General features: G+C 39.3%; 1 protein-coding gene across 1 annotated transcript in view; it reads left to right on the top strand.

The window, feature by feature from the left end:
• Positions 1-12,974, top strand: part of BSCL2 (BSCL2 lipid droplet biogenesis associated, seipin) — a 354,626-nt gene that overhangs the window by 44,738 nt on the left and 296,914 nt on the right. Inside the window, exons 3-5 of the mRNA XM_068260670.1 lie at positions 3,179-3,322; positions 3,454-3,588; positions 4,740-4,837. Coding sequence (XP_068116771.1) covers positions 3,179-3,322; positions 3,454-3,588; positions 4,740-4,837 — 377 coding nt within the window. The remainder of the gene's footprint in view (positions 1-3,178; positions 3,323-3,453; positions 3,589-4,739; positions 4,838-12,974) is intronic.

The following is a 12,974-nucleotide window of genomic DNA, read 5'->3' as shown; positions in this document are numbered from 1 at the left end:
TTGATATCCCCCAGTGCTAGGGTTTGACCAGCTGTTTTCACTTCAAACTCTCTGATCCACCTTGTAGATCCTGATTGCAGGGATGACAGAGAGCGCTTTAAATTTTCCTCATCAGTACTCTGCCACGGAATATATTTAGATGGACGACCACCCGGTCCACCTCTAACTGCAGGGTACACTCCTGCTGTAGCAGATTTACTTCACTGTTCATATTTCCTCCATAACTGTAAGCAGTTTTCATATATTCCCTATCCCAGTCAGGATTCCCAAATGCCTGTGGACCATCTATGCAGGTGATTGCTACTTCCAGATGTTGAGGGAGGAAAGATCCTTCCTTTGGCCATGGGCAAGTGATAAATTGGTCTCCTAATGCCTTTGTCCACTCATCACAGAAGGGATCACAGTAGTAATACCCTTCCTTCTCCCCAACTATGTCTTTTGGGCCTTTATGTAAATTAATTACTGCCATAAAAGTTGTCTCATTCTGTACAGAATCCCCCACATCCTGCACTCCTGTTACTTCTTCACCTTCCCCTAGAGTATCATCACTTAATTTGCTTTTAATTGTAGTATCTTGAATGCCAGACTTAGCCTTTTCTAGCTGGGGAATAGAAGGTGTCTTTTTAGTTGTCTGGACTCTTTCTTCCTCTTCAGCCCTCAGAAGCTGATTCTTCTCCTTCACTTCTACTCACTTCTTTAGATTCATCACCTAGTACTTTCCCCTTAGATAAAAGATCTACTATCTCCTTCACATTTGAAGGAGGGTTACCAATATTGATCAATCCTGATAAATTAACCCATAATGCAGAACAATCTTCCTCACCCTTTTGTGTTGTATCCTCTACTCCTCTCACTTCTCTTTTCTAGTAATTTCTTTGTTTCTGTGTTTTAGACTGTCTGATTTATTATCCCCAACTGGCGGATTCTCATATCCTCCTGCTGGATTGTTATCATCAGTAAATTTTAACACAGCCTGAGCACAGGGAATGTTACAGCTGTTTATTTAAGCTGGCTGCTTGTAAGGAGGAGGGGGCTTGGGGGCACTCGCAACTGCAGAAACAACTCTTCTGGCGAGGGAGTTAATGGCAGGTCAGACACAACAGCAGAAACTTTCTCTTTTAACTTCTGAAATTTTTCAAACTGAGTTTGAACCTCTAATCCAGCTTGCTCAGTGGCACGATCTCTCCATTTTTGTAATATCTGCAAGTGGGCCACAGCTTTTTTCCCTTTAACAGTGGCTTCAATGTAAGTCTGCAAATGATTCAAGATCTTACAATTGAAGGAGCCAGTCTTTGGCCGTGCCACTGTTAATACTTTAGTTTTTTCATACCATTTATCATTATACTTAGTAAGATTCTTTGCATCATTTGGATACATATCACACATAACTTGCAATGGCGATGCCATATTCTGTATGCCAGACAGTTAATTCACTACACAAAAAGTGAAGATGTCTCAGAAATTTCTGAATCTCTGTGATATGGCTGTCTGGCCTACAGATAGTTAGTACACTCTCATGCACAGTATGTCCCTAGGTTCGTTGGAGGTTGCCGTGAAATACTACAACCCCTTCTTCAAGGAACTGGGTGCAATGTTCCTCCAAGTACAGTTAGCCTTGCACTAACTGCACATGTTAGTAGACAAACAAACAAATAAACAAATGCGCAGCCTTTTTGCTTAATAAAAAGTAACTGTCCCTAATCTTTCCCTAATTTATAAATGCATTTTTGAACCAGTTTCCCTGGTAACCCAAGTGTTACTATTATCTTCTAGTTAACCATATGCCAAAATGTTTTAAACCCCTTACAAGCAATTTCACTCAAATATAATTATTATTTACCACTGACAACTGCAACTTTCATTTACATTTGACACGCTCTATAACTTTCACTCCTTTACTCTTCCACACAGAATGTCACCTTGCTGGATATATCCCTTCCCACTATAAACTAGTGAGGATTTCCACTAGGCTTAACCAGAGGTAATTACTCTCTGGTCGTGATGAGTCTAATACCCAACCTGTTACCTCTTCCTGTTAAGAACGAGGATTTCCCTAGGAGTTATCCAACTGCCTGCATACAGATAAGTCCTCTTCTCAGCCTATTGGTGGCCATAAACTATGCAACCTGAGGTGCAATCCATCCCAGCCTCACTTCAGCTATGCAGTACAAGGGACTGCTCAGAGAAGACTAGGATCAAGTGCAGAGGCTGCACAGTATACAGGCAGCACATAAGTTAGGATTTCCACATTTCCTACAGACGTCTCTTCCCACTATTCACAGACAGTGAGGATTGCCATATTTACAAGTCCAAATTTTACAATAGTTTACTTCCAGACTGGTTCGGAGTGCCACCTTACAACTAAACCTTCTCTGGTAATTGCGCTCCAGGTACAGCACCAAGTGTGACCGATTTTAGCTAAATGCAAGGTATCTGCTTACCTGTATTGTGCACATTCACACTGGTAGCTTGTCCTCAGAGCGCTGGACCAGATAGGCATCGGGTGTCAGGCTGGACCCTGCTGGCTGGCTTCGCCAAACTGTTGTGAAATACCACAAATCGATGTCTTGGAAGTAAAGTATTGGTTTATTTACAGTACAGGAGACATGCACTGAATCATAGCAAAGCAATGTCTAACTTGCAAAGCTCATAACTGAAGTTATATACCCCAAATTACACATTACAATCATTCCTCCTACCAATAACCTGATTGGATCCTCACACAATCTCTAAGTTAACTATTGGAATACAGAATACAGCATAAATGAATACATGAATACATATTAATATTTAGGTGGATGAGATCAGTCAGTCATTAATTTATTATTAGAGGTATATGTTTCATCCATATTGAGATTCACACAGCGCCATCCTTATCTACAAGACAGACAAATCATCCCTAGTAGCACATTCCAAACCCATGAAAACATGTGAAAGAAGAGAACTAGTCTTATGCTGTATAGAACAAAGGAAGTATGGCAAAATGGCTTACAGGTGGCCATTTTATTTATCAATTTTACTTCACTTGCAGAAAATCTTTTGTGAATTTGGGAAAAAAAAGTGTAGAATACCGAATGTGGTAATTTACCAAACAAAATGATTTTATGGAACTGCCTTTTAGTGAATGCTGCCCTATGTAGACGTAAACAATTTTTTTTAATGCTTGCATTATCTCTAGGTACTTATGTATGGTCAACCGTACCGCATTTCCCTGGAGCTTCAGGTTCCTGAATCTGCAGTTAATCAGAATCTTGGGATGTTCATGGTTTCAATGTCCTGTTATACCAAAGGGGGAAAAGAAATTTCTTATGCTGCTCGATCAGTAAGTTATTGTTACTATTCCATCTTCATTCTCCATTTAGTTTCTCCCCAAAGATGTGTATGTGTGTGTATGTATATATGTATATGTATGTATATATTTTGTTTACATTGATATTTTCTTTCTCTTGCCAGGCAATGCTGCATTACAAATCTCCTCTCCTGGGCTTTCTGGAGACTTTTGCCATGTTACCCCTAATGCTGTTTGGACTATCAGAACAAAGGCAGTCTATTGAAGTGGAGCTACACTCTGAATACCGGGAAGATTCAGTTAATAACCTCTGGGATCTTCCCCACTATTTTTTTCTCTATATTCTGTGACTTTCCTTATAGTTTTCTCCCTTCCTCATTTTACTCTTAAAGAGACACTGAAGCGAAAAAAAAAAATATATGATATAGTGAATTAGTTGTGTACTATGAATAATTACTAGAAGATTAGCAGCAAAGAAAATATTCTCATACTTTTATTTTCAGGTATATAGTGTTTTTTCTAACATTGCATCATTCTATAATATGTGCACATTACACAACACTCAGCATTCAAAATGATTCTTTCAGAGCAGTCTGTGAAGTAATGACCTCTCCTCTAGCAGAGGAAAAGTAAATAGTCCAGGAACAGTTGAGATAATAAAAGTCAGATAACAGCCCTCTCCACCACTAACTTAGTCGGAGAGCTTATTGGCTTGTTTGCATAGAGATAACAACTGGAGTTTCTCAACTCTTTCTGTACTGGAAACAATTACACTGATGTATCTGATCTTAATGTTTTATTTCTTAGCTGTGCTACACATACAAATCATAATATCATCTTTTTTTTCGCTTCAGTGTCTCTTTTTAGTTTTTGTGTTATTTCTTCATATCACTCTGCTCATTTCTATGGAATTTTATTCTTTCTGTTTTACTCATTTTTTTTTTGTTTTGTTGAGGAAGAATGATCTTGAACTGAGTGGGAAATGTACAAATGTATAAATGCAGGCTCACTGAGAGATATTTTGAGAGCTTTGGGACAAATTTACTGTTACTTTGAATTGTCTTTTTTGAATCCCCTCTCTAATATAAGTAGCACCAGACTAGTAAAAAATAAGTATCTAGCTAAATCTGAAAAAATAAGGATCTAGCTAAATCTGTGTTTTGTTTCCCATAAAAAAAAGTTTAAGTGCCAAGATAAACTTATAGGAATATGGTATGATATTACAAATGGCTTTCAAGAATATGGTCCAATGTATTCCATTAGGGTCTCACAATCAAATTAAGCCATAAGCGTTCTGTCTCCAAATAACTGTTCGGCCAGTTTGCTTCAGAAAGGTATCTGCTTAACTCTGAGACTGCTGTTACAAATATACCACACTCCCAATGTCTTATTCTGATTTGTTCAAGTCTCTTCTGACTCTCTTATTAAAACTTTTGACTTTCTTTTCCAGTATGTTCCAACTACAGGGGCAGTGATACAAATTCAGAGTGTTCGCTTACAGATATACAGTGCAGAGCTACGAGTCCACGCACACTTTACTGGACTCAGGTGAGATAAGGCTATACAAGCATTTACATTTCAGAAGTAATTTGATATGAGTTTGTTTTGCTTTATCAATGATACAGTCTTGTTGGTTGGCTTGTGAGTGTGATGTTGATCTGTGTGAACTGTTTATCAATAAAAAAATTGTGAATAATCTGAAAGTTAACATGTGGTAGGTGTGTCTAGGCAAAACCTTCACCTGCTTTCCTTGTTTGTTCTGTTAAAACGGACTTGTGTATCTCTCATATAACATGGCCCTAACAGTTGATACTGCCTAATGTCATGTACAAACACAACTTTTGTCATCCGAAATTTGGAATCCTTTTGGCTGGCAATTTTTCAACATTCTTTGTACAGATGCTGCTCAACTCCTAAACAATACGAGTGGTCCACTCTATGGAGGGGAGAGGATATATGAGTGCCAGGAACATTCTTTGAAGTTTTTGAAGGTACATTAGAGGTTAAACAAGGGAGGGCCCCATTTGGCTGTGGAAAATGGAATTTCTCACTTGGCTTACGATTGCTATACCATAACTCATATTGGGCATGATTCACAAAGTGTTTTCACCTTTTCTGTGTTACTTATTTACGCTCCGAAAGAGCAAAAATATAATATATTTAAGGTAAGAACAGTAATATTGAAATAAAGTTAATCAGGAACAACTTACTTTGTGTGATTATTTTGCTTGTAAATGTGCTGAAAGATTATTTTTTATCAAATAGGTGATAAATAAGTTATTTATGAGAAGTTTTGTGAATATAGCCCATTGTTTGCATTTTATAATAAGTAAAAGGTAGGATGGGATTAAACCTTGTTTGGTAGCTTAGCTCCTTTGAATTTTTGGCATTTGACTAATTGGACTTTTGCTTTATCTTCCATGGGAGATAAAAAGGAATGTTATGAATTTGGCTGTTAGCTCAATCAGTAAGGTTTGGCTAAGTACTAAAGTTTACAAAGCCTATTCTCGAGCCTATTTCAGTAGAGTTATTTGATTGGATTTTATCCATTAAGGTATGGTTGTTATATTGCATTATTCATTTTTGCTGTGAAATTCCAAATATACAGTCTCAAAAACTGCTGCTGCTGCTTTACATTGCTGTTTTGAATCCCTTTACCCCCATAAGTTACTATTGTTAGCAGCTCTTTTTTCTGTATGCAGTAATACACTTCAGTATATCCAAAGCTCTGCTATATAGAGAGCCAGCCAATTGATATTCATTCATATTTCTGTGGAAATTTGATTATTGAATGGTGAAGTGTGGTAGACCGGGCCTATGGTTACCGTAATTGTTTCCCTCATCTGCTACATCCAAAAGGCTGCTGCTGCGTGCACCCGCGCGCTGCCTCCCGCTAGCCCGGAGATCAATGAATTGGACCCAGTTCTCATTCACTGATCTAAGTCCCTGTTAGAATGACCGACGGCTTCTATTAGAAGCCACAATCTTTTCTAAAGAAAAAAAGTTTCATGTCCTTCCTTCACTTCCTGTAAGCGAGAGCGCTCGCTTACAGTAAGAAAAAAAAGACTGAGGCCATCCTGTGGCCAAATATTAAAACTACATCTACATACATTTTTTAAAACAAACTTACAAACAATTACATTTAAAATTAACGGTTTACCTCCCACACTCCAAAAAAATACCCAAATAATTTTTTTTATAAAAAATTACAATTAAAAAAAAAACAAAGTTATCTAAGGGTCTGAACTTTTTTTTAATATGCATGTCAAGAGGGTATTATTATGTTTTAAATTATAAGCTTGTAAACAGTGATGGATGCAAAACTGAAATTTTTTTTATTTCCAAATAAAATATTGGTGCCATATAATGTGATAGGGACACAATTTAAATGGTTTAATAACCGGGACAAATGGGCAAATAAAATATGTGGGTGTTAATTATGGTAGCATGTATTATTTTAAGGCTATACTGGCTGAAAAAAATGAGAAAATTTTTTTTTCTTAAAGTGGATCCGAGATGAACTTTTACTCATTGCATAATTGTGTTCCTTTCCTATTGTTTATAGGGCATTCCTCAAGCCAAATACTTTTTTGTTTTTGTTTTTAATACTCTAATTCCCTATAAACTAAACAAGCCATGCCCACAGGTTTTCAGAGAGCCAAGGCATTTTCAGACAGTAGCAAGGGCTCATGGGAGCTCGGTCTGGGCAGGAGGAGGGGGAGGTATTACCAGCCAGAGATTTCAGAGGCAGAGGGGAGAGTGCTCAAGATGCAGATAAGCCTGCTTCTGTGTAATGTTTACAAACAACATGGCTGCTGTCGTTGTATCACAGGAAGAAATAATCATATTCTATTAAAGCTGTTTGCAGCTAGATTTGCTGTGTAAACTATCTAAACTTTAGATAAGATATATAGACAAGTTACTTGTTATAGTTAGTTTTTCATCTCGGATCCGCTTTAATATTCCCGTTAAAATGCATTTAGAAAAAAAAATAATTCTTAGCAAAATCTACTACCCAAAGAAAGCTTATTGGTGGCAGATAAAACGAGACCTAGATCAATTCATTGTGATTAACTTAATGGTGAATGGGAGGTGAAATTTGCTTGGATGCATAAGGTGAAAACGACTGAAGGCTGAACTGGTTAATAATGTATGCAAGACAAAAGTAGCAGAAAGAGGATGGTGCTCACAGCTCACACTATGACCAATGCGTCAAGCAATTCCATGTGAATTTCACATACACGCACCAAACAAATTCAAGTGTGAACCAGGCTGGTTCGCCTCCTCTAAATATTCAAACACAACAACAGCAAAGAGGATAGCGCTTACAGCGAAAAAAGTGTCCAGTCTATATCATAACTGGTGTATTCAAAAAATAATGCAGTTTTTCAGAAATCTCTAGCCACACAGTTCTTACACATCTGTCTCCTTCCTGACATCCAGGAAATCTTCTCACAACTTTTTATACAGTGCTGCCCATATTTATTCATACCCCTGGAAAATTTTGACTTAAAGAGTAACTGTTAGCCCCCAAAGTGAAATTTAAATCTGTACAGCAATGTTTTATTTAGTATTAAAGTGATAAAAAAAGCCAATGCGTTCTGCAAAAATCAATATAATTTTGCTACTATGTAGCCTTTTGCCCACGCTAACGACGCAAAGCCGCATATCAGATACTGATGACGAGCATGCAGAGCATGCCTATGTTTGCCCGACCACCCTCTCCCCCCCAGGACCAGGTGCCGATCTATTTGCACCACAAACAGCTGACCGCTCTGACACGGAGACAGAGCGGCAGCACTTCCAGCGGGAGCACCGCAGAGCAGCCGCCGCCGTGCATCTCTCACATGTGATTCTCTCACATGTGATTCTCTCACATGTGACTCGGCGGCGGCTGCTCTGTCTCCGTGTCAGAGCGGTCAGCTGTTTTGGTGCAAATAGATCGGCACCTGGTCATGGGGGGGGAAAGGGTGGTCGGGCAAACATAGGCATGCTCTGCATGCTCGTCATCAGTATCTGATATGCGGTTTTGCGTCGTTAGCGTGGGCAAAAGGCTACATAGTAGCAAAATTATATTGATTTTTGCAGAACGCATTGGCTTTTTTGATCACTTTAATACTAAATAAAACATTGCTGTACAGATTTAAATTTCACTTTGGGGGCTAACAGTTACTCTTTAAGGTAGTTATTTTTATTCAACCAGCAAGTCATTTTTTGATGGTAAATGACATCAGTGTCTCCCAAAAGATAAGATGATGTACAAGAGGCATTATTGTGTGTTTGTGTGTGGGTGGGGGGGGGGGGAGGGGGGGGTTTAAGAAATTCTCAGCTTTTATTTACATTTGAGTAAAAAGTGTCCAGGCCAAAATTATTCATACCCTTCTCAATAATAAATAGAAAAGCGTTTATTGGCTATTCAAGCAATCAAACGCTTCCTATAATCAGGGCTGTAGTGTCAAAGAGTTGGAGTCCTGGAGTCAGAGTTGGGAGAAAATGCAACGACTCCTAATGAATTTAAACTGTAATTGAAATAGAAAAAATGTTCTATTTCTCAGATAATAGTCATCATAAATATTTTATATATACTGTAATAGCTCTGCTTAGTCCACAAAAATGAAATAAACCAATCAAAAATAGTTACCTGTGGTGCTTCAATACTGTAAGTAGTCCCCGTATTTTTAAAGTGAGATATACATATCTGACTGTACAGTATATATGATGTGTACACAGGAATATATACACACACACACACACACACACACACACACACACACACACACACACACACACACACACACACACACACACACACACACACACACACACACACACACACACACACACACACACACACACACACACACACACACACACACACACACACACACACACACACACACACACACACACACACACACACACACACACACACACACACACACACACACACACACACACACACACACACACATATATATACAGTGGAGGAAATAATTATTTCACCCCTCACTGATTTTGTAAGTTTGTCCAATGACAAAGAAATGAAAAGTCTCAGAACAGTATCATTTCAATGGTAGGTTTATTTTAACAGTGGCAGATAGCACATCAAAAGGAAAATCGAAAAAATAACCTTAAATAAAAGATAGCAACTGATTTGCATTTCATTGAGTGAAATAAGTTTTTGAACCCTCTAACAATAAAAGACTTAATACTTAGTGGAAAAACCCTTGTTTGCAAGCACAGAGGTCAAACGTTTCTTGTAATTGATGACCAAGTTTGCACACCTTTTTAGGAGGAATGTTGGTCCACTCCTCTTTGCAGATCATCTCTAAATCCCTAAGGTTTCGAGGCTGTCTCTGTGCAACTCTGAGCTTGAGCTCCCTCCATAGGTTTTCTATTGGATTAAGGTCCGGAGACTGACTAGGCCACTCCATGACCTTAATGTGCTTCTTCTTGAGCCACTCCTTTGTTGCCTTTGCTGTATGTTTTTGTTCATTGTCGTGCTGGGACACCCATCCACGACCCATTTTCAGTTTCCTGGCAGAGGGAAGGAGGTTGTCGTTCAGGATTTCACGATACACGGCTCCGTCCAATTTCCCATTAATGCGATTAAGTTGTCCTGTGCCCTTAGCAGAAAAACACCCCCAAAGCAAAATGTTTCCACCCCCATGCTTGACGGTGGGGACGGTGTTTTGGGGGTCATAGGCAGCATTTTTCTTCCTCCAAACACAGCGAGTTGAGTTAATGCCAAAGAGCTCTATTTTGGTCTCATCAGACCACAGCACCTTCTCCCAGTCAATAACAGAATCATTCAGGTGTTCATTGGCAAACTTCAGACGGGCCTGCACATGTGCCTTCTTGAGCAGGGGGACCTTGCGAGCCCTGCAGGATTTTAATCCATTGCGGTGTAATGTGATTCCAATGGTTTTCTTGGTGACTGTGGTCCCTGCTAATTTGAGGTCATTCACTAACTCCTCCCGTATAGTTCTAGGATGCTTTTTCACCTTTCTCAGAACCATCGACACCCCACGAGGTGAGATCTTGCGTGGAGCCCCAAAGCGAGGTAGATTGATGGTCATTTTGTACTCCTTCCATTTTCGAACAATCGCACCAACAGTTGTCAACTTCTCTCCCAGCTTCTTGCTAATGGTTTTGTAGCCCATTCCAGCCTTGTGCAGGTCTACAATTTTGTCTCTGACATCCTTGGACAGCTCTTTGGTCTTTCCCATGTTGGAGAGTTTGGAGTCTGCTTGATTGATTGATTCTGTGGACAGGTGTCTTTTATACAGGTGACTAGTTAAGACAGGTGTCCTTAATGAGGGAGACTAATTGAGTAGAAGTGTCTAACCACTCTGTGGGAGCCAGAACTCTTAATGGTTGGTAGGGGTTCAAAAACTTATTTCACTCAATGAAATGCAAATCAGTTGCTATCTTTTATTTAAGGTTATTTTTCCGATTTTCCTTTTGATGTGCTATCTGCCACTGTTAAAATAAACCTATCATTGAAATGATACTGTTCTGAGACTTTTCATTTCTTTGTCATTGGACAAACTTACAAAATCAGGGAGGGGTCAAATGTATATGTATATATATATATATATATATATATATATATATATATATATATATATATATATATATATATATATATATATATATATATATATATATATATATATATATATATATATATATATATATATATAATATATTATATACCTCAAAATTTAATGGTGCAGTTCTACACTGCAATCATTGAATCCACCATAACATCATCTATGACTGTATGGTTCGTCTCCTGCTCAGCATTAGAAAAGGGGAGGCTGCAGCGCATCATCCGATCAGCGGAAAGGATAATTGGCTGTAGCTTACCTTCCCTGCAGGATCTCTACGCTAGCAGGTGCAGAAAAAGAGCAACCAAAATTGCCTCTGACCCTTCTCACCCAGCTCACTCCATCTTCCAGCGCATGCCTTCAGGAGTAAGATTCCGGTCAATCGCTACTAAAACCTCCAGACACAGGAACAGTTTTTTTCCTCAAGCGGTAGCCATAGTTAATGCTGAACCACGTTAGAGCTGCTAGGACTTGATAGTAATCAGCACAGAACTGTAAATGAACAATTCTCACATTGCTTACTGCCACTATACTTATAATGTCCTTGACTTGTAATATACACACTGTCTGCCCTTGTATTGTTTTTGTTTGTGTTTGTTAAGCAACTGCCAAGACAAATTCCTTGTAGGTGCAAACTTACTTGGCGAAATAAAATTGATTCTGATTCTGATATATATATATATATAATTATTATATACAGGTCCTTCTAAAAAAATTAGCATATTGTGATAAAGTTCATTATTTTCTGTAATGTACTGATAAACATTAGACTTTCATATGTTTTAGATTCAAATACACACAACTGAAGTAGTTCAAGCGTTTTATTGTTTTCTTATTGATGATTTTGGCATACAGCTCATGAAAACCCAAAATTCCTATCTCAAAAAATAGCATATTTCATGCCACCAATAAAAGAAAAGTGTTTTTAAAACAAAAAAGTCAACCTTCAAATAATTATGTTCAGTTATGCACGCAATACTTGGTCGGGAATCCATTTGCAGAAATGACTGCTTCAAGGCTGCGTGGCATGGAGGCAATCAGCCTGTGGCACTGCTCAGGTGTTATGGAGGCCCAGGATGCTTCGATAGCTGCCTTAAAGAGACTCTGTAACAAAATTTTGAGCCTTATTTCTTCTATCCTATAAGTTCCTATGCCTGTTCTAATGTGGTCTGTCTTAGGCCCGGTTCACATTAGCGTTTGCTGTCCGGATTCGCCTGATCGGATCCGGACCGTATATTTTACAAACGGAACGTACGTTCCGCATAGCAATGTAAAGTCTATGCGGACGTTCACACGCGTCCGTTCCGTACAGAACGGAGCCGGATCGGATCCGGACTCCGGACACTTTTCCAACATGCGCTATTTTTCGAGTCCGGTCATTCGGCCCACGCACCCAGGCCGGATCCTGACCCGAACATGCAGCCATGCTGTGCAATGAGAAACGGATGTTTCTCATCACACTGGCAATAGGACCGGATGCTTCCAGCACCGGTCCTATGCCACTTGGGGGGCCCAGACTACACGCCGGTATCCCCCATGCTTGCGGTGCCTTTCTGGCACTGCAATGTATCTAGTTCCGGCTACTTTATTGGAGCCGGAACTAATACATTCCGGATCCGCAACTGGTGGCAACTTGTGGCCACCGCAGAGACCCGTACGGTCTCTTTGCGGCCCCCGGACACTTGCGGACTCGAACCGCAAGTGTGAACGGGGCCTAACTGCAGCCTTTAGTATTTGCACTGTCTCTGTAATAAATCTTATCTCCTTTCATCTGTCGGCTCTGTCGGGCTGAGGCTGGAATGTGTGGAATGTGCAGCACTGCTTGTCATTGGCAGAAGCGTTACACACCCTCTCCAAGCTCTGCATGAGTCACACAGTAAGCTGTTCTCAGCGTATCATACTCTGGTAAGAAGCCATGTCATCTGTTTGTAAACACTGCCTTAAACTGTTAATTACAAGCCAGGATTGCAGCAGGGAGTGACAGAAACAGCACAGAGGGACACATGAGAACAAAATAAAGAGAATGGTATGCTTTTTATTGTAAGAATTTTAAAGTACAGATTCTCTTTAAG

This window comes from Hyperolius riggenbachi, chromosome 11 (assembly GCF_040937935.1).
Source record: "Hyperolius riggenbachi isolate aHypRig1 chromosome 11, aHypRig1.pri, whole genome shotgun sequence".
Classification (NCBI taxonomy): Eukaryota; Metazoa; Chordata; class Amphibia; order Anura; family Hyperoliidae; genus Hyperolius; species Hyperolius riggenbachi.
The sequence above is the reverse complement of the archived record's forward strand: the minus strand, read 5'-3'. Positions and strand labels throughout refer to the sequence as shown.